This window comes from Cibotium barometz, chromosome 36, assembly GCF_041138505.1.
Source record: "Cibotium barometz isolate CiBa-2024 chromosome 36, ASM4113850v1, whole genome shotgun sequence".
NCBI classification, from domain to species: domain Eukaryota; kingdom Viridiplantae; phylum Streptophyta; class Polypodiopsida; order Cyatheales; family Cibotiaceae; genus Cibotium; species Cibotium barometz.
In genome coordinates this window covers 34,115,907-34,143,394 of record NC_141081.1, presented here as the reverse complement: position 1 = coordinate 34,143,394, position 27,488 = coordinate 34,115,907, and the positions used below count along the sequence as shown (strand labels likewise).

The 27,488-nt window shown below is 44.4% G+C and overlaps 1 protein-coding gene across 3 annotated transcripts in view; it reads right to left on the bottom strand.

The window, feature by feature from the left end:
- Positions 1–477: 477 nt before the first annotated feature.
- Positions 478–27,488, bottom strand: part of LOC147617843 (uncharacterized) — a 50,217-nt gene continuing 23,206 nt past the window's right edge. For 2 of the 3 annotated variants that reach the window (XM_086776100.1, XM_086776099.1), the window contains exons 4-5: positions 13,299–13,388; positions 1,143–1,560 (exon numbers count right to left, since the gene is read on the bottom strand). In XM_086776100.1, the coding sequence (XP_086632226.1) occupies positions 1,426–1,560; positions 13,299–13,388 (225 nt within the window). In that variant the 3' untranslated portion in view covers positions 1,143–1,425. The other variant, XM_086776101.1, reaches the window with a different exon arrangement.

Genomic DNA, 27,488 nt, shown 5'->3' with positions numbered 1-27,488 from the left:
AGAGACAGATATGTGTATGTGAGAGTCACACATAAACACATGTACACATGCACCAAATACACATGCATATACACTCACACACTCGACAAACATACACAAGCATAGATGCATGCACGCTTGACTTGCATACACATATATGTGTATCCACATATGCATACAAGCAAAAACTTCATGCAGCAGGGTCACCTACTTGCTAAGGTCATTGGCCTTAGTCTTGTAAAAGAAAGCATGGCAGCTTCACCATCAAAGGCGCCTATCTACAGAAATCCATACACTGTTCAACACTACCCTGGTCGCTAACGTCATCGCCTGCACCTGGACATATACAGCGGTGTGTGGACCTGAACCTGTGCGTACACGTGAGGCCTGTTCTATGTTACTGGCTGTACTTGTACAACCTGCGTACTTTGATACCTGCAGCTGCTGGCTTCCACGTCCAACATACGATTGCTTAAGCACTTTCTACATCACCTGGCGGCCATACTTACATCGTACTTGCTTTTGAGGCCTTTGGTGATACTTGGATCGTGGAGAACTTCTGAGAGCTTCCATCTCTTCTCGCTGCCACAGCTACCTGCTCCATGATAGAGATTGAAGACAGGATCCTATGTTCTGTGGATTCTCTGGGGTTCAGAGGAAATCCGTGGACTTGTGATGTCTTTTAGGACTTTGTATTTGGTATTATGGATAACTGGAACTGTTCCATGTGTGGGAACAATAGGGGCCCCCAAAGCTTGTATTATGGATAACTGGGACTGTTCCATGTTTTGGGGGGGGGGGGGGGGGGGGGGGGGGGGGGGGGGGGTGGGCGCTTTCTCAATGTGGTGTCCAGTATTTAAAATGTGCCTATGGTTTTAAGTGGATAAATTGTGCGCTTGAGCCCCCGGATTAGTTTCAAGTCCTCATAAAAATTCAATGTGTATAATTTTCAACACTTCTTGAAAATTATATATATATATATATATATATACCACCTCTCACCTTTGCAACCCTGCCAAAGAGAGAAAAACCAACCACACATGATAACAACTTGGAACTTCACACAGCAACCTCATATAGCGCTTCAATTGAAGACCATCTACACACATACGAAGATAAACTTGCACTTGGCTCCCGATCTTTAGCATTTCACCATCTTTGGCTGTGAGAAAATACACCATTTTATTTGTCTCATGGGAAGTTCTGAAAGAAGCACATATATGGAGCAAATAGACAAGAAACCTTATTGATACAAAGCTTAAGCATCTAAACTACAACACCCCTTGATGTTTATCCAGTTTAACTCTTCCGGATTTTGAGAAACCATTGCCATTCCCCAAAATATTCCAAGCCAGCTTTGGATTGAAAGGAACCCAAGAGCTTTGGATTCACAGTAATGCCCAAAAACCGAACAAAACTAGTATTTTCTTCTTGCCATGTCAGACATCATGCAGCAGATTCTAACTCAGCAGTGCTTCCAGCTTGGCCACCAATTCCATCATCTGCTCTCAGCTGAGCAGACACGTCATCAATTGCAGCATTCAATTGTGCAATTTTCTCATTCAAATTTCTTCGAGTTTTCTACCAAAAAAAACATGGATGGCAACCTTCAAAACGCTGTCAAAGTACACCACCTACCAGACTACATGAAATAAAAAACAATACAAAGCCCATAACATAAAAATGATACAGAACACAACAGTGTCACACTCACACTGAATATCCAAAATTGGTAGGGCAAAAGATCATGGGGGCCTACGATCAGGCTTATTCACTCACAGTAGTAAAACACACAATGAGTCCATTGACCAGTGCTCACACCCCAAAACTTAACAAGGAACATTAGCCTGGGACTAAATGAATCCACGGAACTACTAAATCCTCCTGGTTGACCATCTCATGGCCAAGATATTTGGATCAGCTGTAGAGGCATAGTTCTGTGATTGGCAAAGCAAAAAGGGGTTCCAGCCATGGGCCACACACTTTTGACAACAGCTTTCTACATGAGACCATACCTTCACACTCGGGCCAATCATTACACAGGACATAAGCTTCACTGTTTCACTTATTTTTGTTAAGGCCTTTGACAGTCTAGGCAGATAGGAGTGGAAGATGTGGTCATATGTGCCACAATCATACTCTATGAGTGTGTCATTGACTGACTACGCAAAGAGCAGGGGCTTGTAGAGCAATATACAGAACAACTAGGGAGAAAAAAAGGTCCCCCCTCTCCCACACCCTTCAGGCTCTTTACAGAGAGCTGGCAGATTTCTTTGACAAATTGGGCAGTGAGGAATCCACCCTAGCTGAGACGGTAGTCTCCATTCTCTTCTATATAGGCATGTAGCACAATTAGAAGATATTTGGATGCATGACACTAAGAATCTAAAGGGCACTACAATCTGGATTTCAGAAAAGCTCTCTCACCCCCTCTCATAGTTGCATTCCGTACCCGTACTCATCCGATGTGTACCTTCAGTACTTTCTGTTCCACTCCATACGTACCATACCTCATACGGATAAGGTCTTCATTTCAAATATGAGGTTCAATGTACAACACTTATTTGGCCCGTTTTTTAATTATTTTGGTTAGTGGTCATTGCTCAGTAGTTAATAGATTAGTTTTCATTTCAGTATTACCATTCTCTTTCATGCCACACACCCCCGTAGGCATATGCTCACTTATGGTAGTGCTATGTGTGAACAGGGCTTAACCAAGGGCACTTTTTCCCATGTGGTTTTTCCCCTTGGACATCAAGTGTGAAAGGACACTAACATATAATATTTTGTACTTCTATATTATATGGATGTGGCACACATGCAAGGGTTGACTTGCATTTTGTGGATACCACACTTTTGGCTCTCTCTCTCTCTCTCTCTCTCTCTCTCTCTCTCTCTCATTTCTGTTTGTGAGCTATTCTACCCTGCACCTAATCCTAATGTGCACGTTAGTGTGTGAGTGTGTGAGTCCAACACCCAACATTGGTATCAGAGCTGGGAGCTGGGAGCTGCCTGTGGATTTCTGCCCCAGGAAAAACTGCCGCTGACTGTGGAATTCTGTTGCTGAGATTCCGTCGAAAACTGCCATTCCGTTCGTCGCCTGCGTTTTTCCATCGCCGGACTGCCTGCTTCCGTCGGCGCTCCACCGTCCGGCCACCGGAAACGGGCGGCACTAGTGGGGAGCCCACCGCCGCCGCTTCCCTCTCCAACCGACGCCCAGCACCACCGCCGCCCAGCTCCGTCTCGCGGTTCCGTTCAGCGCTTTCGTCCGGCGTCGCCCCTTCCGTTCCGGCCTTCGTCATCGTCATCGTCGCCGTCGCCCAGCATCGACCCCCCATGCTGCTCCGGCCCGTTGCACCCGCTCCGTATACAGCCAGCCACGCCTCAAAGGGGAGGTGCTCAAAGAGCTCCTGATGTAGAACCTGCTCCCACACAAGAGCAGAAGAGATGGGACTCTAGAGATGCACAGGCCATGTCATTGATAGCCCTTTCAGTGAAAAGGACTATTATTCCGCACATTCGTTCCTGCAAGACATCGAAGCTTGCATGGGACACATTGGAAGCAATGTATCAGGTACGCAACGAGGCAAGAGTTGCCTACTTGAAGAGGCAATTGGATCTTCTTTCTATGGAGGAGGATGACTCCATGGCAGATCATCTCACCAAAGTGAAAGATTTGCAGGAACAATTGCTCAACATTGATGAGGTTATCCCAGACAGACAGATGGTCACCAACACTCTTCATTCTTTACCGCCTTCCTACTTGGGTTTTCACACCTCTCTCAACCTCTCAATGAGAGGAGGTGGTGATCCCGTCACTTTTGAAGAGCTCGTGGGTTTACTCTTGCAGGAAGAGCTCGTGGGTTTACTCTTGCAGGAAGAGCAAACAAGAGCAAACTTATCGAGCAACCGTTTGGTGGAGAAAAGGCATTTACAGCCAAGGATAAGGGTAAAGCAAAGAGCTTTAGGCATGGGGGACAACATTCTAGCAAGGCTGGTCATGGACAGCCCTCTTCTAGTGGTGAAAAGTCTGACAAAGGGGATGCAAACAAGCCCAAAAAGAAGGGCAAATGTCACTACTGCCATAAGCCTGGACACGACATCAGTGAATGTAGGAAGCCGATTGCAAAAGAGAAAAGGAAACAAGCAGGCAATGCAGTAGCAGACTCTTCTGATGACAAAGCACAACAATCAGCTAATGTAATCCAGGAAGAGTACACTTTTTTTGGTCACATGCACTAGTGACACACCAAGTGCTTCAGACACTGATATGTCTTGCATTGCATCTGACAGACAGAATGCATCATGGTATTTTGATGGTGGTGCTTCGAGCCACATCACTTCATGCAAAGATGTATTTCAGCACTTGGTTTATGCTTCAAATGGCCGCATTGTATCATGTGCAGATCATACCACATATCCAGTAAAGGGAATTCGTAATGTCATACTTATTGCAGCCAATGGTGCCAATATATGTATGAAAAATGTATTGTATGTTCCAGGGATAAAGAAAAAATCTGCTCTCCGTCTCAGCCATAAACAACCAAGGTTTAAAGGTTGAATTTGAAGACGGGAAGTGTTTGGTAAAAGACCCATCAAAGGGTTATGAAATAGTCACTTCTGGAACACGATACAAAGGCTTGTATAGGCTGGACAGCTATGACAAGCGCACTTATGATGCAAATACAGTGGCTGCCCACACTCCTGCTATGCATGATGTAGAGCTATGGCATGCTCGTTTTGGGCATGTAAATTTTCAGAGTTTGATGCTTTTGCAGAAGCATCATATGGTTAATAATATGCCGCCTCTTGAGTCTCCACCAAGACATGTATGTGAGGGGTGTATTTTGGGAAAGATGCAACGAAAACCATTCCCCAAAGATGGAGCTGTTAGAGCTGAAAGTAAATTACAGCTCATACATAGTGATGTATGTGGTCCAATGCGGACACCATCCATAGGGGGGCATCTTTACTTCGTCACATTCATTGATGACTACTCCAGGTTTGCTTGGGCTTACCCCTTGAAAGTAAAAGCAGATGTGTTTACATGCTTTCGACACTTTGTAGCAATGGCTGAAAATATGTGTGGATGTAAAATCCAAACACTCCGCTCAGATAGAGGTGGAGAATACATGTCAAATGCATTCAAGGATTATATGCTTCAAAAGGGCATCAAACACCAATATACTGTGCCTTATACACCGCAACAGAATGGTGTAGCAGAAAGGAAAAATAGATCTCTCATGGAGATGGCAAGATGCATGGTGAAAGCACAAAAGTTGCCTCACAAATTTTGGATGGAAGCTATAATATGTGCAGCTCATGTGTTGAACAGGTGTCCAACAAAAGCTTTGAAAACCATAACACCATTTGAGGCTTGGTATAGCCGAAAGCCAACAGTGGATTATATGCGTACATTTGGGTGTTTGGCATATGCACATGTGCCAAAACAACTCCGAACAAAGCTAGATGACAAAGCAATTAAATGCATTTTTGTGGGCTACAGCAATGAGAGCAAAGGATACCGTCTTTATAATCCAACTACACAAAGGATTTTTGTCAGTAGAGATGTGGTATTTGCTGAAAATTCAGAACAGCCCATGTACAACTTGTATAAAAGCAATGATACAGGCATACAGGACATGTTTGATGGACTTTTACCCATTGCAATTAGGGGGGATTCAGATCAGCCAGCCCCAACACAAGAAAATCCTCATGTAGAACATGTGGAACAGCCAGCCATTCAGCCCCCTTCTATGGAAGAAGTGGAAGATCACAGCCAAGTCAGTGCCAAGATGGTTGTTGAAAACTTTGCAAGAAAGCAAACTTGCAGCTCCACTCACAGGTAGAACAAGGGCTAGTTCTAGCCATGCTTTGAATATACATCGTGGGGAGTCTGCATTAGCAATGGGTGGTCTCTTTGATTCAGAAGAGCCTTCTTCTTATGAAGAAGCACATGAGAATGAGCATTGGTTGCAAGCTATGCAAGCTGAAATTTCTTCTATCATGAAGAACAATACATGGGATCTTGTGGAATTGCCTAAAGGCAAGCATGTCATTGGAACAAAGTGGGTGTACAAAGTCAAAAGAAAGTCTGATGGTACTATTGACAGGTACAAAGCAAGACTTGTGGCTAAAGGCTACTCCCAGAAAAAGGGAATAGATTATGAAGAGACTTTTGCTCCTACTTCGATAATGACCACAATAAGATCAGTGATTGCATTGGCTGCACATAAAGGATGGATAGTGCATCAATTGGACATCAAAACTGCATTCTTAAATGGGGATTTACAGGAGGAAGTATATGTAAATCAGCCCATTGGTTTTGTAGTTCCTGGTGAGGAACATAAAGTATGCAGGTTACACAAAGCATTGTATGGGTTAAAGCAAGCTCCAAGAGCTTGGTATGATAAGATACATGCTCATCTAACCAGCCAAGGTTATGAGAATAGTCCAGCTGAAAGCACATTGTATGTGAAGAAAACCGATGCCGATATTCTCATAGTCATCTTGTATGTAGATGACATGCTCATTACAGGTACTAGCAAAGCACAAATTTCAGATTTCAAAGCTGATTTGAAAGCTGAATTTGATATGTCAGATTTGGAGCCTTTACACTACTATCTCGGCATACAGTTTATGCATACAGATGATGGCATTGTTATGCAGCAAACTAAGTACATAAAAAGTTTGCAAAGGTTTCACATGGATGAATGTAAGCCCATTTCTACTCCGGTAGAACCAGGTGTACGGCTTACTATGCATGATATTGGAGAGCCTTTTGAGGCCGGCATTTACAGCCAGGCAGTGGGATGCCTCATTAACTTGTGTAACACGAGGCCAGACATATCTTTTGGGGTGTCTTTGTTGAGCAAATTCATGCACAGCCCAAGCACAAAGCATTGGCAAGCAGTCAAACGCATTTTTCGTTATCTTAAGGGTACCCTGGATCTTGGTTTGTTCTATCCCAGGGGGGGCAGCTTGCAGCTTTATGCATACTGTGATTCAGATTGGGCTGGAGATTATGATACCAGGCAATCCACCAGTGGGAATTGTTTTTTTCTTGGCAGTTCATGCAGATCTTGGTTGAGTAAAAAGCAACCCACTGTTGCTACATCTACTTGTGAGGCTGAGTACAGGGCAGTCTTTACAGCTACAGTAGATTGTGTATGGTTGAGGAGACTATTGGCTGATCTTCGTGAGTGTCAACAGACACCCACCACCATTCTCACTAATAGCCAGAGTGCTATGGCCGTGGCACGAAATCCAGTATTTCATGCACGTACCAAGCACATTGAGATTCATTATCACTATGTCAGAGAGAGGCTACATGCAGGGGAGATCAGTTTATCTTACTACCCTACACAGGATAATGTTGCAGATCTATTCACAAAGACTTTACCTCGAGAAAAGTTTGAAGCTTTCCGCAAAGCTTTGGGCTTACTCTCATACAGAGAGTGATCTGCTACCTTGTTCAGGTTCACACTTCCACTACAGGGGGGATTTGTAGGCATATGCTCACTTATGGTAGTGCTATGTGTGAACAGGGCTTAACCAAGGGCACTTTTTCCCATGTAGTTTTTCCCCTTGGACATCAAGTGTGAAAGGACACTCTACCATATAATAGTTTGTACTTCTATATTATATGGATGTGGCACACATGCAAGGGTTGACTTGCATTTTGTGGATACCACACTTTTGGCTCTCTCTCTCTCTCTCTCATTTCTGTGTGTGAGCTATTCTACCCTGCACCTAACCCTAATGTGCAGGTTAGTGTGTGTGAGTGTGAGTCCAACACCCAACACCACCCACACACACACACATATATATATAGTAACATCCCTGGCTCTCTGCAAATGAACTGGGTCTACCTCTGGGATTTCCTTGATTTTGGCAGATAGAACCGTGATTACTCTGGACGGAAGAGGTTGGAGGAGGCATACCTCCAGGGGACAGGATTTGTCAGATTTGTTGGATAGAGCCAGAGACGGATGAGCACTACATCTATCGCTGCACAGCATATTATGAGATTCGAGGGCGCTACCATTGCCTTTTCAGAGAGGGATTTGGACCACTCGCTAGAGTCATGGACTATTGTGATCCGAGATGCTTGGGTTTTTATCTCCTGGAGATCCACAAGCTCAGAGAGTCCATTATCAGGAGCAGACGCCCGACTGGCAGGGAGTCCACACAGAGATAGATTACTGACTTCTTTAGAGGGACTAACCGGGAGGACACACAGCCGACAGCCCAGCAGCAAGCACCCCGTGGGACTCTAGTTGAGAGAGCTATCCAATTGGGCAGATCCAGACGCCCGAGGGTTTGTGGATCCTCACATCGGAGACGGTGCCTACATCTGAGGATTCAGAGCATCATTGCTGAACGAGGAAGAGGAAGGGAGTGCTAAAGAGGAAGAGACAAGAAGTAAAAGTGAAGAAGAGTGATGAATCTAAGGTAGAAAATGGACAAGTGTCTTTCAGACTTGGAGAAGAAGATCCACAAGAAGTTCAACTCACGACCATGCATGAAGCAGAAGAGGAGGGAAGGTTTGAAACCATGGAGAATCTAATGCAGCCAAAGGCCTCTACACCTCAACTGCAAGAGCTAACAGAGAAGCTGCTGAGTACCAGTCTTACGTCAAAGGAGAGACAAGAGTATCTTGCTATGTTTGCCAAATTTCCTAATCTTTTTATCACTTCTTATGAAGAGATAAGAGGATTTACAGGTGAACCACTCAAGATTGAACTAAAGGAAGGTGTAAAACCAGTATTCCAAAAGTTGAGAAGGTTAGGACAAGAACAAATTCAAGTACTCAAGGAAGAGGTACATAAACTTCTTAAAGCTAGTTTTATTTATCGAATTGAAATTCAAATTGGGATAAGCCAGTTGTGATCAGACCAAAAAAAAGATGGAAGATGGCGGGTGTGTGTAGATTACAAACCATTGAACACAGCCACAAAAAGGAATATATATACCTAGATGAATCCAGGAGCATGCCCAAATTCACCTTATAAGAAAGTGCAATTTATAACTTCATGGTAGTCATCCACAAGACAATAAACCATCAACTCCATCATGCATAGTATGGACTAAATACTACGACATCCCCACTAACATCATCAATGCCCAATAGTGGGTATAGAACTTGGTATCAATATATGCTCCCACACACACACACCCGTGACCCTACACACACACACACACACACACACACACACACACACACATAAGAGCATACATTCATACAAAGGTCTATGTACTGTGTTTCTGTCAGAGCTCCGGAGATACAAGACAGACTTAGCCATAATGAAGCCTAGCATTAAGGATCATAACAAATAGAAAGAATTATTACAACAAAAAGGTAGTTGATAGGACATATGCACCACGAAAGATAGAAAGAATTAACACAATATCAACTGGCTGCAACTTAGACAAAAACTTCACAATGTGAAATTTGTATGTCCGCTAATACAGCATAAAGATATACCTAGATATACAGCTACAAAAAGGAATCATTATCCTTTTCCTTTCCTTGATATTTTGGATAAAGTTACAGGACGTGAGAGAGAGAGCATTTATGATGGATATTTTGGGTATTTCTAGATAGCCATTGCACCTGAAGATGAAGAGAAGACAACTTTCATCATACCCTGGGGTTGTTTTTGTTATAGGGTCATGCCATTTGGTTTTGACAAATGCCCACCCCTTGAATCCAACCTGTGAAATACTTGCTCCAGCTTGCTACAATGTTCATGCCTTGAACTAAAAATACAAATGTCATCCAAAAATACTTTAACACGGGTAACTTCTATAGCATTGTCTTTTTCCTCGTAGTTGTATGTTTATAGAACTTAAAACACCCTTTGTTTGAGTTAGTTGGAACCCAATTGATTGCAAGATACACCACATGTAGAACACTATGGTATTGAGGGGAAAAGAAGACATCACTCTCATTAAATAGATGTACTATGACTGGATGATTACAATGATAATTATTCAAAAGATAGCTTCCTCATCACAAATTTCTATATGGTATACATCCTCAGGTAAGTGGGATTCAACTTGGGTGATTTGTAGTGAGTCGGATACTTGCAACAGAATGAACCATTCGTAATCAGTTTGAAAGGATAGTATCACGGAGAATGGGAACGTAAGGCACACAACTTGAAATTCAGAAATCCTAAAACTGCTCCAAAAACCCTTAAAAACTGCTTTTTGAAGGTTTTTGTCACACGAAAATCAGTTTTCTTGCTAGAAAGAGCTGTTCCATGGTTTTCTTCATCGACAAGGTTGTAAGAGTTGTGGAGATTACTCATGGGATGAGCGAGTGATTCTTGGACTTGAACTTGGACTCGAATCTGGACTTTGATTTGGATTTGGACCTAGAACTTGAACTTGAACTTGGATCTGGACTTGGACTTGGATTTGGATTTGGATTTGAATTTGGATCTGGACTTGGACGGACTTGGAACTTGGACTCAGGATTTGGACTTGGACTTGGAACTTGGAGCTTCGAACTTGGACTTGGAACTTGGACTTGGGATTTGGGATTTGGACTTGGACTTGGACTTGGACTTGGACTTGGACTTGGACTTGGAGCCCGGGCTTGGAGCCCGGGCTTCGGGGCGGGGCTTCGGGCCGGGCTTCAGGCCGGGCTTCGGCTTCGGGCCGGGCTTCGGCTTCGGGCCGGGCTTCGGCTTCGGGCCGGGCTTCGGCTTCGGGATTTGGACTTGGACTTGGAACTTGGAGCTTCGAACTTGGACTTGGAACTTGGACTTGGGATTTGGGATTTGGGATTTGGACTTGGACTTGGACTTGGACTTGGACTTGGACTTGGAGCCCGGGCTTCGGGCCCGGGCTTCGGGCGGGCTTGGGCTTGGGCTTGGGATTTGGATTTGGATTCATTGGACTTGGATTCATTGGATTTGGATTTGGATATTAGATCTGGTACTAGCTTGGTGAGAGATACTTATGGGTCGTGTGCTCGGCATCAGAGATCTTGTGCCTCGACATCGACTTGGATATCCTACATCGGCATATCTGTTTGTTTTGGTGAGAGATACTTATGGGTCAACCTCATGGTGTGCTCGGCATCAGAGATCTTGTGCCTCGACATCGACTTGGATATCCTACATCGGCATATCCTGGCCAGCCTGCCCATGGATTGTTCCTGAATAAATTCCTAAAAGGGGACCGGGCCTGTTCGCCGCTCGGTGTGGTGTTCTATGCAAAGTTCCCTAACCCCTTTTCTGTCTCCCCCTCTCTCTCTCTCTCTATCCTTATCTCTTGGACACATTGTTGAATCTGTCACGGCACGACCCGCTGGGCTTACAGAAGCACCAGGCAACAAACACAGAAGCATAAACGCAGCCCTACAGCAGTGTTGAGGAAAACAGAAGGACCATAAGTGCTGTCCAGCGGTACAGCACAAGGCAGCCAGTACTGCTACCTTCACAGGTGCTGTACACACAAAGTCAAGGTCAGTCTTTAAGGACTGGAAAACAGCCCACAGGTCAATCCATTCCCATTCAACAATGAAGCAGATACACCTTCATGGTGGGGGCCCTTCAGAGGGTTAATTGGTACCCAATAGCTACTCAGGAGCCCCGCACGAAGGGGTGGCTATTTGACACATTAGTCACACCGGCACTGATGTATGGAGCAGCGGTATGGGCGCCAGGACTTGCTACCCATTGGTGGACACAGATAGAGAGACCACAAGCCCTCATGATGGCATGCATGATACGCAACAAACCGTCAGTACCTCATGACATTATCTGAGCAGAGTTTGATGCGCCTCCTATGATGGTAGAGGCCATATTCCAGACTATATGCCTGCTAGACAGATTCAGAGAGATGCCACAGGACAGATTGTCATACAGAGCTTTTGAGGCATCTAGACAGCTGGCTAAGGCAGGAAATGAAGGATCATGGTATGCACAGGTCACACATTGGTTCTCACAGCATGGCCTAGACATGGATCATCTACCACCATTCCAGTATGACAGGGATGCACCACATATCCATCTCTCTCATAGTGAGAGAAACAGAGTATTGAGACAGGACCTATGGCAGCTCTATACACGAGAGACATGGATATCACCTACACAACCTCTTCCACCGAAGATGCTATACTACAGAGATCACTTCATGAGTATCACTGATGATGGATTTATAGAGGCCTAGATACATGGAGGGCTTTTTACCACACGGCTCCCAAGTAGCTATTGGTTAGCTTAGAGTCTCATCACATCGATCGGAGATCGAGACTGGCAGAGCAGCACGGATCCCCCAAGAGGAGAGGGTATGCAGATTGTGCAGAGAGGAGGTGGAGAGTGAGGAGCATTATGTATGCAAATGCAGAGCATATACAGCCATCAGAGAGAGATATCCCATTTTATTCACAGAGCCACATTCCCTACGCCAGATCTTTGAGGCAGCAGACCAGCATATACTGGGGAGATTCATTCTAGACATACAGCATCACAGAGAGACATCATTACAGGCTCAGACAGCTCCAGAGGGGGGACGACAGACACAGATTACTACATTTTTTCAGAGATCCACCCCACTCCCAGCCCCTACACAGTAGGGAATTACTCTCCAGAGAGCAGAGACACTCAGAGCCCGCAGGAGACAGAGGACACCTGGCTTTCGGTCACCACGCCTATACCAGAGAGAGATGACAGAGATCAGAGCTCAGTTTGAGAGAGAGGGTGCGGAGCGACTGACTCGCTTCAGAGCAGACCCAGGCATGTTCTTTAGGGAGCTGTGGACACCCCCTTCATTGATGTATACCATTCTATACCCCCAGTATGGTACAGGATGGAGCTAGCTAGGTTGCATATCATGATTGTATACTCCATGCATATAGCTTTGCATTCTCCTAGTAGTAGAGCTCCATCACCTCCCCCACTCATTGTACTTATTGCACACCCAGATTCAGCTTTTTTGTTCAGTACTTTTTCATTTTGTTGGGATGACAGAGGATACCCCACACAGGTACACTGATTTGTCTCAGGCCGAGTTCGGTCTTTTGGAAGACGTTAATAAAATCTCTCTCTCTCTCTCTCTCTCTCTCTCTCTCTCTCTCTCTCTCTCTCCAGACAGTGTATCAAATGTCACATGGTTGTAACTTTGGTCTCATAGGTCACTTTGGCCTTTTGAAGACGTTAATATAACATTTCATTTCATTTCTCTCCTGCAAATTCTGGTTTATAAAATGCTGAATTACCTCTCTAACCAAGTTAAAGAATCCTATTCTAAGCTTCCGCATGTAAAAAAATGTCAACAAGTAAGAAAGCTCATGTAAGACTAACCTCGAGTCCTTCATCATCATCCAAACCCTTAGGCAGCTTTTTTGATGGTTCATCAAGTTCTTTGCCAACAACAGAAAGAAGCTTGTTTACCTGTTTCAAATAGTTCAAACTGTTGTGGTTAATTGGGCAAGTCAACATGCTCTCTCTCTCTCTCTCTCTCACACAGGTAAGGACAACACGTGTGCCTGCCCACTACTACTCAAATTCAAGGACACAAGCAGCCGGCAAGCATTCTCGGATCATATAGCAGCTCTCAAAGGTGAGAAAATTCATCTTGGTGATGACCTCACTCCCACACATGTGGGGCATAGGAAAATGAGCATGCCGCAGGTGGTTGAAGCCTGTAAGGCGGGAAAGTGGGCAGTTTATAGAGATGGCAAGGTCATCATCCCAAACAGACGTCCCAAATAGGGACACGGGGTCTTTGGGACCACACATCTTAGGATGGCAGTCTGGAACTACAACGGGAGTTTCTGGTCAAACATTGGGGGATTCAAGAGACTTTCACAGGATGGGACATCATCTTCTACACAGAGACGCACCAGAGCCAAGAGAGGACCACATGTATCACGATACCAGGGGGAGTCAGCTTACCGGGGGAAGACCCAAACAACATGAGGGGATTAGGAGGAGTAGGGGTTTTATTCATGACACACTTACACCTCATGGTTGGCATAGTCAGGAAGGATGAGGAGGCCCGGTACATGTGGGTTTGGTTACAAATTACAGCCTCGAGATGCATCTGTGTGGCGGTATGCTATTTCGTCCCGGATTCTTCACGATATGCCCCACATGACCAGAGGGAGTCTCCATACACAGCTCTCGCTAAGGATATCACTGACTTCTTGGGACTAGGCACGGTTCTCTTACTTGGGGACTTCAACAGCCTGGCAGAGTCATCTTTGATGATGATGGACATCATGGACAACAACAAAGGGCTGTAAATCAGCCATTAAAGCAGGAAAACCAGCCCTTAAATGGTGCTGAAAATGGTCCAAATGGACAGCCAGAGATGGCAGAAGATATCCCTATGGATATACCACAGTTAGAGGATATACCGGGCATGATTTTTCAGCCTTATGGCATGGAACAGGAGCCACCAATGGGTGATATGCAGGCTGGACAGCAACCTGCAAATGATGGTCATTGGGTACGGAGGTCCACAAGACCCTCCAGAGCTCCTGACAGGTTTGTTCCAGGGGTTGACTACTTGATGCTCACTGACTGTGGGGAGCCCTCATGTTACAAGGAGGCTTTACAGAGGGCAGACGAGGCTCTTTGGGAGCGTGCCATGAAGTCAGAGATGGATTCTCTGCATAAAAATGAAACATGGAAGTTAGTGCCTTTGCCTGCAGGCAAGAAGGTTTTGCCATGCAAGTGGGTATACAGGCTCAAAGTTGCACCAGATGCAAAGCCAAGATACAAAGCCAGGTTAGTGGCTAAGGGCTTCAAGCAGGAATATGGTGTGGACCTTGAGGAGATCTTCTCTCCAGTGGTCAAAATGACCACACTTAGAGCTGTGTTAGCTTTGGTTGCACATGATGATCTGGACTTGATTCAGATGGATGTGAAGACTGCTTTTCTTCACGGTGATCTCCATGAGGAGATATATATGCAGCAGCCAGAGGGTTATGCAGTGAGTGGAAAGGAGAAGCTTGTATGCAAGCTGAAAAAGAGTCTTTATGGGCTCAAACAGGCACCAAGAGAATGGTATCATAAATTTGATACATTCATGAAATCACAGAAATTCAGGAGAAGTGACATAGATCACTGCTTGTACACCAAGAATGCTTTGGATGGCAGTCTATTGATTCTCATTTTGTATGTTGATGATATGTTGATTGCCGGGAAATCTCGTAAAGAGATGGATGCCTTGAAGCAGAGGCTGCATCAAACCTTTGATATGAAGGATTTGGGTGATGCAAATCACATCTTGGGTATGCGGATACTTCGGGACAGAAATCAGCATGTGTTGTATTTGTCTCAGAAGGAATACATTGGCAAAGTCTTGCAGAGGTTCAATATGGATGAGGGGAAGAAAGCTAGTACTCCTTTGCCTCCATATGTGAAACTCAGTGCTATGGACAGCCCACAGTCAGATACAGACAGGGCTGATATGGCCAAGATTCCGTATGCTTCAGCTTGTGGCAGTCTCATGTATGCCATGGTTGCTACTAGGCCGGACATTGCATTTGCAGTGGGAGTGGTTTCTAGATACATGGCCAACCCTGGCAAGAAGCATTGGGAAGCAGTGAAAGGTGTCATGAGATACCTGAAGGGCACACAGGATTTGTGCATTTGCTTTGGCAAACAGGATGCATTAGTGCATGGTTACACGGATTCGGATTATGCCGGTCATCCAGATAACCAGAAGTCTACTACCGGTTATGTATTTACATTCACAGGAGGTGCTGTGTCATGGATATCCAGGATGCAGAAGTGCACAGCCTTATCTACTACAGAGGCCGAGTATATTGCAGCCACAGAGGCTTGCAAGGAGGCATTATGGCTATCTCGGTTAGTGGTTGATTTGGGCTATACAGGGGATATTCCATTGTTGCATTGTGACAGTCAGAGTGCCATTCAGTTGGCAAAGAACCCTGTTTTTCATGCAAAGACGAAGCATGTGGATGTGAAGTATCACTTCATCAGAGAGGTGATAGAGAACAAACAAATTCAGCTTGTTAAGATTCATACGGATGACAACCCGGCTGATCTGTTGACGAAGAGTTTGCCTCCGGAGCGGTTTGCTCATTGCAGACACTTGATGGGCATTGGATGAGGCCATTTTCAGCCTTGATATGGCCTTGTATATTATCATGTACATGCTGATTTTTCTTTTCCTTCATTTAAGGGCACTTTGCCTTTAAGTGGGAGGTTGTTGGGGTAAAGGCGTTATGCCCACCCTTATAGTGTGTACAAGCCCATAAGTTATAGTACATAGTACACTTAGTACTTTTAATGTACTAAGTGCACTATGTGTACTAGTGCAATATACATGTGTGATAGGGGAGTCACACACTCATGCCTCATGAGTTGACTTATCCCCACAACTTTCTCTCTCTCTCTCTCCCTTGCTTCTCTGTGTATGTCTCCCATGAATGAACTCTAAACCCTAATTGCTGTTTTCTCCCCATCACCCCAGGGTGTCCAGCAGAAGGAGCATCGTGACACTCCTTAAGAATCTTGGACCGAATGTCCAGGATCTGTGGTACACAAATTTTGTCGTTACGGAATAGTAAACCATTCCGAATCATCCACTAGCCTCCTGCAGTCTGAATGGTAGGCTGCTCAGTCATCGAGTCTTGGTCAAACAATGAGCTCCCATCCTGGATCTTCTGCCAAAATGGACCAAAATAACTATCAGTCTTGCAAAGCCCTCTCAATGACTGAAATAAGTCAGTAGAAATCTCGGTGAACGACAAAGTATTCACCTCTCTAATTCGACTAAGCGCATCTGCAACACTATTCATGGACCCTTTTCTATAACGAATCTCAAAATCAAAATCTTGCATTGATTCAGCCCATCGGGCTTTCCTTCCTCTCAAATTGTCCGCATCAGTCAATACCACAAACTTGGAGCCATATAAATAATGTCTCCAAACCTTGAGAGCGTGAATCACAGCATAAAGCTCCTTCTCAAGGGTTGGCCAACGAGATTGAGTGTCGTCTAGCTTTTTACTTTCAAAAGCAACAGGTCTACCATCTTGAAATAGAGCAGCCCTGATGGCATAGTCACTGGCATAAGTTTCAAGAACATAAGGCCGACTAGGATCGGGTAATGCTAAGATAGGTGCTTCCTTGACTTTATCTTTCAAAAGTCTGAAGGCCATATCCAGATCCTTATTCCAAGTGATAGGCTGATTTGACTTACGTCCACGACCTTTCAACAAGTCAGTCATCGGTAGTGTGAGCTGAGAGTACTCTCGCACAGATTTCCGAAGAAAAACAACAAAACCAAGAAAAGAACGAAGTTGTTTCACTGTTCACGGTATAGGCCAGTCCAGAACCTTCTAAACTCAGTCATAGTCAATGCTCAATCCATCTCTAGTGATCTTGTGTCCCAAGTAAATGATGTCTATCATGAAAAACTCACATTTACTTAATTTAGCATATAGTCGATTTTGTCTTAAAATAGTTAAGACAATCGTGAAGTGTCTAACATGATCCTCAACAGTACGACTATATATCATCCAGAAACACAACCACAAATTTTCCCAAATGTTCACGAAAAAGATCGTTCATCATTAGATGGAAAGTGACTCGAGCATTGGTTAACCCAAAAGGTAATACAAGAAACTCGTAATGGCCATACCTAGTCCGAAAGGCGGTTCGTTGGACATGCCTTTCATGAATACGTATCTGGTGATAGCCAGTGCGTAAATCTATCTTCGTGAAATATTTCGCTCCTGCTAACCGGTCAATCAAGTCATCTGATCCAGGGAGAGGATAACGGTTCTTAATTGTCAACTTGTTCAATCTCTTGTAATCTATATACATTCTCCAGGTGTTGTCCTTCTTTCTTCTAAGCAACACAGGTGCACCCCAAGGTGATTTACTTGGACGGATCTGGCCCATCCTCAAATAATCTTCGAGTTGTTTAGCCAACTCATCTTCCTCAGCTTGGCTCATCCTGTAAGGTGGATTACTAACAAGGTGAGCACCAGGGACCAGGTCAACACGATGATCTACTGCCCTTTCAGGTGGTAAGCCCGATGGCAGTTCCTTAGAAAATACATCTTGAAATGAATCAAGTATCTTTTGTAGTTCTTTGCTTTCAAATACACTTAATTCATTGACATCCATAGAAGGTATGAGAAATGAAGAAAGTGGAATCAATACACAATGGAAAGCAGTATACAAAGAAGAATCCATTATATTACCAAAATCAACTGTATTTACAAGAGGTCCTTGAGAGGGATGTATACCATCACCTAAGATACTATACTGGGTGTTCCTATGTTTAAAAGAAAAAATATGACTAGACCAATCTATCTGAACTTAAAGAGTCTTAAACCACTCAATCCCTAATAACAAGTCTACATGTTCTAGGTGCATAATATAGCATTCCAGAGTATCTTTGTAGTCCTGAATCCGGATTGGTAGCATCTCCACCTTTCGATCCCATACTTGCTGACCCGCAGGTAGGCGTACCTCATAGGTATGATCGTTGGGTGTCGTATCAAGACCCAATTTCTGCACAAGTTTGTAGTTAACAAAGTTGTGTGAGCTGCCAGGATCTAGAAGAATGTGGATTCTATGGCCATTCACTTCTCCCAAAAACTTTAGAGTTGAACAGACAATCAGAACATGTACTAGGACGAGAAAGTACAGTAACTGACGTTGTCAAAGACAACTAGTTAGCTGCCTTTGGCTTGGGTCCTGCGTTGGTCTTTGCACCCTTTTGCTTCGGGCACTCGTTACGTATGTGTCCTTTTTCTTCGCAGATGAAACAGCGTTCCTCCTTCTTGAGCTTCAAAGCTTTAAGGAGACGTTTCTTCTTCGCTGGTGTCGAAGTTGAATTCTTCGAAGACTTTCTGTCAGTCGTGCTAGCCATTGGTGCGGAGAACTTCCTGTTGTGCTTGTTCCCCTACTCGGTAACGGGTTTAGACTTGGAAGAGACCATTCTATCGTCATAGATGCGAGCGGAATGAATGGCCTTGTCCAAGGTTTTGCATTTGTTATTTTTAACCTGTAACGGTATGAGTCGGGTAAACCGTCTATGAAGAATTCCAAAAGAGTTGTGGGATCCATCTTCGTAGCTTTCATCTGCAAGTCCCTAAATTTCTGGAGGTATACCTCATAAGTGAGGTTCTGCGAGGTCATGGTCAAAGTAGTAAACCGGGCAACAACATCATAGTCATCCTCTTTCTTGAGGAATTCTTTCTTGAAGACGTCTTCGAACTGTGCCCAAGTCGTTGGTTTAGGGTTGAGTTCCTTCCACCAAAGCAAAGCTTTTCCTGAGAGAAAACCTGTTGCTAATTGGATCTTTTTCCCATCATCATATGGATGGAACTGAAAATGAACTTGCCACTTATGTAGCCAAGTGTCCACTATCTCCTTGGTACGCTGCTTTTGCTCGCCCCCGAACTGTTCCGGAGTAATGTTGGGGCCTAAAGCAGATGCCAAGGTATCCATACCCGAAAGAGTAGATAGGGTAGTGGTCAACAAAGAGATGGAGTTCTCCAAAGCCTGCATCTGCGCAGCGATTTGTACTTGACGTTCCGAGGAAGAAGCTTCGAGAGCAACTTTAAATTCTTGGAAATCTGATTTTGACACATAATCGTCGAAAAGATCGGCATCGGTATCTTCTGTAGCCGGCAGGTCTTCACGTTCGATAAGGGGCTCCAACTCGGATTCTTGGGTCGACATTGAAGAGGGCAAGGTGAGAGAAAAATTGATCTTGCACAATAAGAGTGGTAGGGAACTTGAGAGCTTGAGAGCTTGAGAACTTGAGAGATGTGTGACTAGAAGCCCGCTTAAGGAGAATATATAGGTTTCCCCAAAAGCTATCTTTAGCTTTTGCTTTTGTGTTTTATATATATATATATATATATATATATATATATATATATATATATATATATATTCTGTTTTCTTAAAAAAAAGAAAAAAGAAAAAAAACAATTATAAAGCAAACTTGGGTTTCTTTTTTTTCTTTTTTTCTTTTACCCTTTTTCAAAGCGTGGGTTTATAAAAACCTTAGGCGCATATGAAAGTACCAAAAGCAGTCGATTGTTTTTTTTTTCTTAAAAAACAAAAGCTTTTTTTTTAAAAAAAAAAACTCGTCAACTGCTGCTTTTTTTTTTTTTTGGCTAATTTCTACGCCCCTGTTCTTCGCCTGCCAACATGCGCCGCCTAGCCGCTTGCAATCGTACCTGGCCGCCTACTGAAGTGCGCCTGTGACCGGCTGTCCTCTGCGCAGGCCTACACGTAACAATCCGACTGCTTGCGTGCGCTTGATATTGCCGCCTGCGCACTTACGTGCCCGCCTGGCTGCACACACTTGGCCGACTGCACTTGCCTACGTTTACAGCTTGCTTGCGAATAACATAAAGGCTGCGGGAGTCATACTTGCCTGCCTACCTTCATCGCCTACGTGGACTGTGCAGCCACTTCAGGTGCCACATAGTGGCAGGCACACATGCGATGCAACCAACGCTACCTCTCTCTCTCTCGCATACTAATATACAGCCGACATGCTTTTTCTTTTTTCTCTCTCTTCAAACTGTTCAAACAGTTGAAATATCTAAGCCCTACTTCTTGCAAAGTAAACCAACCCAACTAGACCACAATCTCTACCATCACGGGCTCCTACGATGAAAAAGCAACATACTTAATCTGAAAAACAGCAGTATGCACAGAAAAAACAGCAAGCTTCTCAAACTCATACCTTTTCTTCGACCTCTTTTCTCTACCTACCGACTTGCTTGTTCACGAGGCTTGCTCTAATACCACTGTCAAATCCCCATAGGATCTCCTCGTGGAATGCTCCTGGTACAAGACTTGAAGCCTACAAACAAACAAAACAAACAAGACGGGGGTGCAGGCCTGACTCACCTCCCAACCTCGACAGCCGTGGGTAAGCCCACAAGACTTGGCTGTCCCCACCGAGCCACGAGCTGAGCTAACTAGATGGACGTACCGACCAATCTCTACCTCGTGACGTCCCATACCGCCACGAAGCTACCCTCGCGGGCCTCAAGACTGCTCCCGGCCCTCGGCTGCATGAAGCAGGTGCATGTCTGCACTAGATCCATGCTCCTGACCATAGAGCTCTGACAAAGTCATGCGAGACTCTATATCCCTAATGACTAACCTTGGCCACCCTTTTATAGGTTCTTGGCCGGTCATCGAGCGTCCACACTTGGGCGCCTGCCCGTCCATACTTGGGTGCCCGCCCGTTAGTCTATCCCTAACTCAGCTCGTCAATCAGCCTGCCTAGCTCCAAGCTTCCCCAAACCTCGAAGCTAGTCTTGTGTGCATGTAGCACACGGTAGATACACACTGTGCACATGACATGCAACAACCTCTTCATATGAAGAGGAGCAACTGCTACCTTTAGCCCCCCTACCCAGAGAGCCGATTAATCCTAACCAGCTGCCCAAGAAGTTAGCCGAATATCCTAACCCCATTGAAGAAAAGGAAAGGCTAAAAGCAGCTCAAGAGTTGGTCAAGGATTGTCGAGCTCAACTGGAGGATGAGCCTCAAACGGCATATCTCAAACCATGTCCCTCAATTTCCCACATAAGACCGACTTAGGAAGCTCAGAAACAGAACAAAGAATTCCAAGACCGAGCATCTCCTCAGAGACCCCCTCGAGTGGTAGCAACAACTGTTGTAGAATACCCCCCACCAGGGAAACCCGGTAACAGAGTATCTCAAAAACCTAGGGGATGACCACCCGAAAAGGACAGACACAGTCCAGATCCCAATACCCTACACCTGCAAGAGCCTAAAAATGGACAAGGGTGATCCAACTCAAGAAACTACATCCGTTCTTAGAGACATTGCAGGTCTCTCCTCCTTCCTCTCTTCTGAAATCCAAATCCCCATTGGCACCTTACTCCAAAGTAGCCTGAGCTTATGGTTGCTTTTCTTGGCTTGATGCCCAAGTTTCAGCCCAAAATATCAACTTTTTGTGCTTTTCCTAGCTTATAGCCCAAGTTTTCCCTAGGTGCCTCTTTCCGTCCACATACATGCCAAAATAATAATATATCCAACCCTTCATTAATGATGTGTGAAAACACTGACTTATAAACATTAGCCCTGTTGGGTGTTGGACTCACACACTCACACACACAAACCTGCACATTAGGGTTAGGTGCAGGGTAGAGAAGCTCACACACAGAAATGAGAGAGAGAGAGAGAGAGCCAAAAGTGTGGTATCCACAAAATGCAAGTCGACCCTTGCATGTGTGCCACATCCATATAATATAGAAGTACAAAATATTATATGTTAAGAGTGTCCTTTCACACTTGATGTCCAAGGGGAAAAACCACATGGGAAAAAGTGCCCTTGGTTAAGCCCTGTTCACACATAGCACTACCATAAGTGAGCATATGCCTACAAATCCCCCCTGTAGTGGAAGTGTGAACCTGTACAAGGTAGCAGATCACTCTCTGTATGAGAGTAAGCCCAAAGCTTTGCGGAAAGCTTCAAACTTTTCTCGAGGTAAAGCCTTTGTGAATAGATCTGCAACATTATCCTGTGTAGGGCAATAAGATAAACTGATCTCCCCTGCATGTAGCCTCTCTCTGACATAGTGATAATGAATCTCTATGTGCTTGGTACGTGCATGAAATACTGGATTTCGTGCCACGGCCATAGTACTCTGGCTATCAGTGAGAATGGTGGTGGGTGTCTGCTGACACTCACGAAGATCAGCCAATAGTCTCCTCAACCATACACAATCTACTGTAGCTGTAAAGACTGCCCTGTACTCAGCCTCACAAGTAGATGTAGCAACAGTGGGTTGCTTTTTACTCAACCAAGATATGCATGAGCTGCCAAGAAAAAAACAATTCCCACTGGTGGATTGCCTGGTATCATAATCACCAGCCCAATCTGAATCACTGTATGCATAAAGCTGCAAGCTGCCCCCCCTGGGATAGAACAAACCAAGATCCAAGGTACCCTTAAGATATCGAAAAATGCGTTTGACTGCTTGCCAATGCTTTGTGCCTGGGCTGTGCATGAATTTGCTCAACAAAGACACCCCAAAAGATATGTCTGGCCTCGTGTTACACAAGTAAATGAGGCATCCCACTGCCTGGCTATAAAGGCCGGCCTCAAAAGGCTCTCCAATATCATGCATAGTAAGCCGTACACCTGATTCTACCGGAGTAGAAATGGGCTTACATTCATCCATGTGAAACCTTTTTAGCAAACTTTTTATGTACTTAGTTTGCTGCATAACAATGCCATCATCTGTATGCATAAACTGTATGCCGAGATAGTAGTGTAAAGGCCCCAAATCTAACATATCAAATTCAGCTTTCAAATCAGCTTTGAAATCTGAAATTTGTGCTTTGCTTGTACCTGTAATGAGCATGTCATCTACATACAAGATGACTATGAGAATATCGGCATCGGTTTTCTTCACATATAATGTGCTTTCAGCTGGACTATTCTCATAACCTTGGCTGGTTAGATGAGCATGTATCTTATCATACCAAGCTCTTGGAGCTTGTTTTAACCCATACAATGCTTTGTGCAACCTGCATACTTTATGTTCCTCACCAGGAACTACAAAACCAATGGGCTGATTTACATATACTTCCTCCTATAAATCCCCATTCAAGAATGCAGTTTTGATATCCAACTGATGCACTTTCCATCCTTTATGGGCAGCCAATGCAATCACTGATCTTATTGTGGTCATTCTCGAAGTAGGAGCAAAAGTCTCTTCGTAATCTATTCCCTTTTTCTGGGAGTAGCCTTTAGCCACAAGTCTTGCTTTGTACCTGTCAATAGTACCATCAGACTTTCTTTTGACTTTGTACACCCACTTTGTGCCAATTACATGCTTGCCTTTAGGCAATTCCACAAGATCCCATGTATTATTCTTCATGATAGAAGAAATTTCAGCTTGCATAGCTTGCAACCAATGCTCATTCTCATGTGCTTCTTCATAAGAAGAAGGCTCTTCTGAATCAAAGAGACCACCCATTGCGAATGCAGACTCCCCACGATGTACATTCAAAGCATGGCTGGAACTAGCCCTTGTTCTACCTGTGAGTGGAGCTGCAAGTTTGCTTTCTTGCAAAGTTTTTAGCAACCATCTTGGCACTGACTTGGCTGTGTCTATGGCTGTTTGCTCTTCCCTGACAAGATCTTCCACTTCTTCCACAGAAGGGGGCTGAATGGCTGGCTGGTCCACATGTTCTACATGTGGATTTTCTTGTGTAGGGGCTGGCTGATCTGAATCCCCCGTAATTGCAATGGGTAAAAGTCCATCAAACATGTCCTGTATGCCTGTATCATTGCTTTTATATAAGCTGACCATGGGCTGTTTTGAATTTTCAGCAAATACCACATCTCTACTTACAAAAATCCTTCGTGTAGTTGGATTATAAAGACGGTATCCTTTGCTTTCATTGCTGTAGCCCACAAAAATGCATTTAATTGCTTTGTCATCAAGCTTTGTTCGGAGTTGTTCTGGCACATGTGCATATGCCAAACACCCAAATGTACGCATATAATCCACTGTTGGCTTTCGGCTATACCAAGCCTCAAATGGTGTTATGGTTTTCAAAGCTTTTGTTGGACACCTGTTCAACACATGAGTTGCACACATGATAGCTTCCATATAAAATTTGTGAGGCAACTTTTGTGCTTTCACCATGCATCTTGCCATCTCCATGAGAGATCTATTTTTCCTTTCAGCTACACCATTCCGCTGCGGTGTATAAGGCACAGTACATTGGTGTTTGATGCCCTTTTGAAGCATATAATCTTTGAATGCATTTGACATGTATTCTCCACCTCTATCTGAGCGAAGTGTTTGGACTTTACATGCACACATATTTTCAGCCATTGCTACAAAGTGTCGAAAGCATGTAAACACACCTTCTTTCGCTTTCAAAGGGTAAGCCCAAGCAAACCTGGAGTAGTCATCAATGAATGTGACGAAGTAAAGATGCCTCCCTATGGATGGTGTCCGCATTGGACCACATACATCACTATGTATGAGCTGTAATTTACTTTCAACTCTAACAGCTCCATCTTTGGGGAATGGTTTCCGATGCATCTTTCCCAAAATACACCCCTCACATACATGTCTTGGCGGAGACTCAAGAGGCGGCATATTATCAACCATATGATGCTTCTGCAAAAGCATCAAACTCTGAAAATTTACATGCCCAAAACGAGCATGCCATAGCTCTGCATCATGCATAGCAGGAGTGTGGGCAGCCACTGTATTTGCATCATAAGTGCGCTTGTCATAGCTATCCAGCTTATACAAGCCTTTGTATTGTGTTCCAGAAGTGACTATTTCATAACCCTTTGATGGGTCTTTTACCAAACACTTCCCATCTTCAAATTCAACCTTTAAACCTTGGTCGTTTATGGCTGAGACGGAGAGCAGATTTTTCTTTATCCCTGGAACATACAATACATTTTTCATACATATATTGGCACCATTGGCTGCAATAAGTATGACATTACCAATTCCCTTTACTGGATATGTGGTATGATCTGCACATGATACAGTGCGGCCATTTGAAGCATAAACCAAGTGCTGAAATACATCTTTGCATGAAGTGATGTGGCTCGAAGCACCACTATCAAAATACCATGATGCATTCTGTCTGTCAGATGCAATGCAAGACATATCAGTGTTCGAAGCTTTTGGTGTGTCACTAGTGCATGTGACCAAAAAAGTGTACTCTTCCTGGATTACATTAGCTGATTGCTTTGCTTTGTCATCCGAAGAGTCTGCTACTCCATTGCCTGCTTCTTTCTTTTTCTCTTTTGCAATCCGCTTCCTACATTCACTGATGTAGTGTCCAGGCTTATGGCAGTAGTGACATTTGCCCTTCTTTTTGGGCTTGTTTGCATCCCCTTTGTCAGACTTTTCACCACTAGAAGAGGGCTGTCCATGACCAGCCTTGCTAGACTGTTGTCCCCCATGCTTAAAGCTCTTTGCTTTACCCTTATCCTTGGCTGTAAATGCCTTTTCTCCTCCACGGTTGCTCGATATGTTTGCTCTTGTTTGCTCTTCCTGCAAGAGTAAACCCACGAGCTCTTCAAAAGTGACGGGATCACCACCTCCTCTCATCGAGAGGTTGAGAGAGGTGTGAAAGCCCAAGTAGGAAGGTGGTAAAGAATGAAGAGTGTTGGTGACCATCTGTCTGTCTAGGATAACCTCATCAATGTTGAGCAATTGTTCCTGCAAATCTTTCACTTTGGTGAGATGATCTGCCATGGAGTCACCCTCATCCATAGAAAGAAGATCCAATTGCCTCTTCAAGTAGGCAACTCTTGCCTCGTTGCGTACCTGATACATTGCTTCCAATGTGTCCCATGCAAGCTTCGATGTCTTGCATGAACGAATATGCGGAATAATAGTCCTTTTCACTGAAAGGGCTATCAATGACATGGCATGTGCATCTCTAGAGTCCCATCTCTTCTGCTCTTGTGTGGGAGCAGGATCTACATCAGGAGCTCTTTGAGCACCTCCCCTTTGAGGCGTGGCTGGCTGAATGGTATGTGGGCGTGTGTCATCACCACACACGATGCCCCAAAGCCCTTTGGCTACCAGCAAATTACGGATCATAAAACTCCAGAGGGAGTAGTTAGATCCATCCAGCTTGTCCTCCTGGGTGAGCACACCAAATACATCTGTAGCATTCTGTGCCATGTCAACAAAATATATCTGCAAGCAAACCAAGCACCAATGTGCACTGCCAGGCAACCAAATGTCCTGTGCAAATGTATGCCTGCAAACCAAAGCAAGTGTAAACCTGCACCAAATTGTCCAATTACACACAGTGTGTATACATACGCGACAAATCGCAGCTGTAATGCCCAATTACATGCTCCAATCAGAAAATCCCCAATTTGTATGCACTCCAATCGCTTCATTGTGCATCTAATTGGCCAATTTTCACAAAAGCCCCAAATTTCTGCAAATGTAAGAGCTTTAATTTGCCAATTTTGACCTCAATTTTGAAAACCCCCAAATTTCTGCAAATGAGAGAGGTTCAATTTGCTGATTTTGACCTCAATTTTGAAAACCCCCAAATTTCTGTAAATTAGAGAGGTTCAATTTGCTGATTTTGACCTCAATTTAAAAAACCCCCAAATTTCATCTGCAATTTTCCTTTCAATCTGACTTGCACAGCATTCATTGTCTGCAAAATCGGCATATGACCTACACTGCAATAGCTACAGATTTTGTATTTGGGTTTGATAAAAAAATTTGACAGAGAAATACCTTCAGGGAAGGGCAGCAGGCTTGGAGCAGACAAATTGAAAAGGAACTTGGGCAATGGACCAAGTCGTTGCAGGTGGAGAAAGCGGATGGGCAGCCGACGGGGAGCTTGGGTTGAAGCGTACGGAGCTGATGGCAGAGGCGAAGGCGAGCTGCACCAGGCAGGTAACGAGCTAGTCGCTGGAGTTGGGCGGGCGTTGAAGACGGAGTCACTTGCGATGAGCTAGGCGAAGGCGGCGAACAAAAGACC